Genomic DNA, 4,664 nt, shown 5'->3' with positions numbered 1-4,664 from the left:
TCGGGCTTGGCTTGATAAAATGTTGTTAATCGAGACATTTTCTTTTCGATGATGAAGTTACAGAGTTGTGTCCTCTTTGACTGAGTTGCTCCAAAAAGCAAAATCCTGAGACCTCGTTCTGTAAAGCAACACACTGAAGTTATTGAATTTCATTTAAAAACTGCTGTCAAAGAAGATCGTTATATTGACTGACATATTTATATTTATATATATATATATATATATATATATATATATGTGTGTGTGTGTGTGTGTGTATATATATGACACAGAAAATGTCATAGAGCTGTGACTTTGTATTTGGAAGTTATTCCACCTCGATGTTTTATGGCAAATGATCCGGTTTTGAGGCTTTCTCATGCCCACATGCAGTGATGCAGCAAGAATTGTTTGATAACTTATGACTTTCAATGCCTCAAGGCTGTGGTGAGTGATTCTGAAGTCTGCATGTCAAAAGCTCTATTATTTCGATCAGATACAACTTGTGTAAAAGAGACAAAACGGTTCAAAATGGTTGACTTCCTGATTGGTTTTGGCCATGGTTCCAAGAGACGTTTTTGTAGGTCCTGACAAGATGCACATTTACAGTGACTTGCAAAAGAATTCATACCCATTAAACTTTCCCATATTTTCTTATGTTCCAACCACAAACATAAATATATTGCATTACAATTTTATGTGAAAGATCAACACAAAGTGGTATACATTTGTGAAATAGAAAATTACACAATTCAAAAAATGTCTTACAAATCAGCTCCAAGCCATGCTTTTACCAATAATCATGAAATTTGGTACATGTGCAAGTTGTACCATGTACAATTTACATGGTTTGGACTTTGGTTTGGAGTCGATCAAACTCCTCCTAGGCATTTTGAGTGATCGGTTTGGTCAGTTTACTCACTAGGCATGGGGGGATAAAGTTATCAAAACTGTGAGTTCTTGAGTATACCGAAGAGGCGAGGCCAGACCTCAAAGCTTGACGTCATGAAATGAAGAGGAACATGTTGTATCTCGTACACGATCAGTCACTGAGACATCAAACCTTCTATTATTGATCCACATCTGATCAATGACATCACTCAATGGTCAAATCATGATGTCACTAACGCCACCCCAACCCTGCCCGAGAACAGGAAGTGAAATGTTTTATTTTGAAAGGGCCATCTCTGACCCCCTTAAACTAATCAGGATGAGCTTGTGTCAAAAGACAGATAAGTTGATGTCACTACCTTTAAAACACAAAGAGAAATTTCTGGACTCCAGGTGGGGCCGGGCCATGGTGGCGCAGTGAAGTCATTCATTAAACCACTGCTATACATTTGGCTCTAAATACCACAAATGCAAGCCAAACCACAATGATTGAACCCAACGATGTCCCCACAGGAATCCAGCACAATATTTTGAGGGCACGACCTAATTCCTTGACAGCACACCAGAGAAATCTTAAAAAAAATATCAGCCTCAAGCCATGCTGTGACCTACAATAATGAAACTTGGCAGACCTCTGTAACTTGTCAAGACTTTGTCTCTTTTACACACGTTGTATTGTAGCAAGCTCTACAAAGACTAATGGGGATTCTTAAATGCTATTTATTGTTTAGGAGCCCATGAATAAATAAATAAAACTATATTATTATATTGCAATTTGACTCCAGTGTGTCCAGTTATGTCTCCCTGATATATAATCTGATCTACACCAGATTTTTTGTGCATAATCTCTGCTTCACACATTTGTGTGATAGTTTGATGACATCACTTAAGCCCCACCCTCTAAAAGAAGAAATTGAGGATTATTTGGCGACTCTGATTTTATATATTTTGTACCATATCCTCGAGTGTCAAAGTACACAGTGTAAAATGTCCAAATTACTTTAAAAGTTGAATATTTGCTAAATCAATCATCATGTGTATTGCTTCACGCCGTCTAGTACAACTCTTAATAAATTAATAAATATTATAAACTTGCATATTTTGGTTTGGAAGCAGCAATAATGCAATTTAAATAACTCAAAAGAGCAGGTTTTCTTTGCCAGACTTACCAGCAGCAGAAGAAGCGTCTTTCATTGGTTTGATGCTCGGATGGTCGACGATTAAATGCTTTTCATTGTTGATCTCTACGAAGTCCCCAAGTATCTTCAGCATCTCCAGAATTTCATTATCTTTAAAAATGAGTGAGTTATATTTGCATCTTCTGATCAGTTCCTGTAAGGGCTCATTTAATGTTTCCTTCTGCTTAGATTTTGATATTAGAACCACTGAATGACCAAATGCCTGATCACTAAACAGTTCTAGGACTTTGCAGAATCTCTTCTCTTGCTCATTTGTGAAGCCTTCAGGTTGAACAACCAGTAAGAACAAGTGAGGTCCAGGATCAGAGAGGCTCACACAAAGTTCCACATGTTCTTTAAGTTCAGCTTCAGGAATCCTGGGGTGAAGCAGATCCGGGGTGTTGATGAGAACCAGTTTTTTCTTCCAGATCATTTCATAGACACTCATGGAAAAGTCTGGTTGCTCTTCAGTGTTGAAGGCAGGAGCTCCCAGAATTGAGTTTGCAATCCGACTCTTTTCTGACCAGCTGTCCCCCAACAGGATGAGCCTCAATTCTGACACTGTAAAGAAAATATACATGAAAATAACTGCATAGACTGCAAATGACAACCTGGAGTTTTCCCAAACTTACTGCTGGGTGGCAGGATTTCTATGCTTCTTCTCCTCCTTATTTGGGGTTTTCTTTCTGGAACAGAAAGAGCAAATGAAAAAACAGCTTAATGTTGTATTTTGTTTAGTAGTTTTCAAGTATTTTACTTTTTAAAGGCTTATTGAATCATGAATAGAAACTTATGGGAACATCCCACTACTACACAAGGAAAGCTTGTCAATCATCTAGGGCAGCAGTAGGAGCAGAGTCCAGCTAATCCAGTGGTAACACAGAAAGCCATCATAATTTGACATCTTGTATTTCCCTCTTATAAAATTATCAAGTACAGGAGTGTAAAACAGCACTTGTGCTATCAAAAGCAGGAGGACTTTGATTCTGACACAGCTCAGGAGGAAGTGTTGTAGTCACATGAAAATAAAATCTTGATTTTTGCATGAATTCAACATGGGAAGTCGGAGCTGGGATTAATGTCACACCCATGGACAGCATTCCAGTTAACACTGTTGGATAAGTCAGGAATCTCTATGGCAGCGCCCCAGTGGCCATGGCTTGCTGTACCTCCTTTAAAGCTATACTTCCCACATGCAAACACAACTTTTAACCTTTTCTGTTTGGAGCTGCAGGTGTTATTTTTAACACTGATTTTAGAAACATTCTTACATCTGTGTCAAGACAGCAGAGTTTAACATTAAAGGGTTAAATCCTACCTCAGCAAACATACACCACCATAAAATGTGATAATTTACTGTAAATATTTTACAAGTCAGGAGTGACTGTGGTCAAGGTTTGCTTGGTTTTTAGCCAGCAAAGCACTTGAAATGAACATAATTACAATGTGGTCAAAGTACTTGGTTTGTTTTAATGTCTCTAAGACAATTTTAGGTTACTGCAGAAAAGTTTGAACACGTCTCACAAGAGGAAATGCACGAAAACAAGACTTACTTCAATTGTGGCATATTACAGGATGTATTTTAATTGTTCCCCAAATAAAAAGGGAGTTTGTCAGAAGAATATAACATTTCTGTAAAGTTACTTCATGTTATTGAAATTAAACAAATAGCACATTAGAAATATTGGCAGTTTTTGACTCACCAGATGCTCCTGTGGCCATGTTGTCACGTCACATGGGGGGTTGCCTATCTCCACTGGTGACTGGGAGAAGATGCAAGTTCTTGTGCTTTAACATCGATAAATATGGTTATTGTTGGACAAAGGTCTTGTATCTCAAAACATTTTACTTTTCAGTGAATGAAACAAAACTGCCTTTCACTAAATGTTTATTCATACTGTTTAGTCAAATGATACAATGTGTTTTTAATACCTTCTAATCCAGATTTACCAAGTGAACAACAGTTAATTTTCAAAACAAGAACCAATAAAATGAAGACACGTTTTTGTTTCAATCAGTTGAAAAAAAACCCTGCAGACAAATCCTCATTTGCTACCATCCATCCATCCATCCATTTTCTAACACCATTGTCCCTTAGAGGGGTCAGGAGGAGCTGCTGCATCTCCAGCTAATGTTCCGGACGAGAGGCGAGGTCACCTGGACAGGTCGCCAGTCTGTCGCAGGGCTCATTTGCTACCAGATTACCAATTATGAATGTTAGCTGCTGTCTTGAAGCAGTAATCACATAATTACTTTTACTCTTCATTACTAATTTAATGTAAGTTCTCTGTACTTACAAAAAGCTCATTTGCTGACATTTCATCTTTCTCTGGTTGCTCTTATCACTGTGGTTCAAATATAACATTATTTTCATGTGAACTTTGGACCTCATCTGAATCATCAGGACAAAATTGATTTCTTACTGGATCCACATACTCAGATTATGTCAGCAATACAATGAAAGAATTCAATAAAGTAACTCACTGGACCTTTAACTTTTGGAGACAAATGAGACACAAAATGTTTGTGAAGAAAACATGAAATAAACCAGTTTATCAAAGACTGTTAGCTTTACTTGACCTGCTGAGTTTTCATCATATTTTAAAGGTTTTGATT

General features: G+C 37.4%; 1 protein-coding gene across 1 annotated transcript; it reads right to left on the bottom strand.

The window, feature by feature from the left end:
• Positions 1 to 6: 6 nt before the first annotated feature.
• On the bottom strand, positions 7 to 4,059 carry LOC103133334 (GTPase IMAP family member 4-like; the record flags this gene model as incomplete). Its single annotated transcript, XM_007545108.2, has 4 exons — positions 3,752 to 4,059; positions 2,681 to 2,734; positions 2,040 to 2,609; positions 7 to 118 (listed from the first exon to the last, which is right to left on the bottom strand). Coding segments are annotated over exons 1-4 (755 nt in total), but the record flags the coding sequence as incomplete, so codon positions are not given.
• Positions 4,060 to 4,664: the final 605 nt, after the last annotated feature.

The sequence above is a fragment of the Poecilia formosa genome, unplaced genomic scaffold (genome assembly GCF_000485575.1).
Source record: "Poecilia formosa unplaced genomic scaffold, Poecilia_formosa-5.1.2 Scaffold2639, whole genome shotgun sequence".
NCBI classification, from domain to species: Eukaryota; Metazoa; Chordata; class Actinopteri; order Cyprinodontiformes; family Poeciliidae; genus Poecilia; species Poecilia formosa.
The sequence above is the reverse complement of the archived record's forward strand: the minus strand, read 5'-3'. Positions and strand labels throughout refer to the sequence as shown.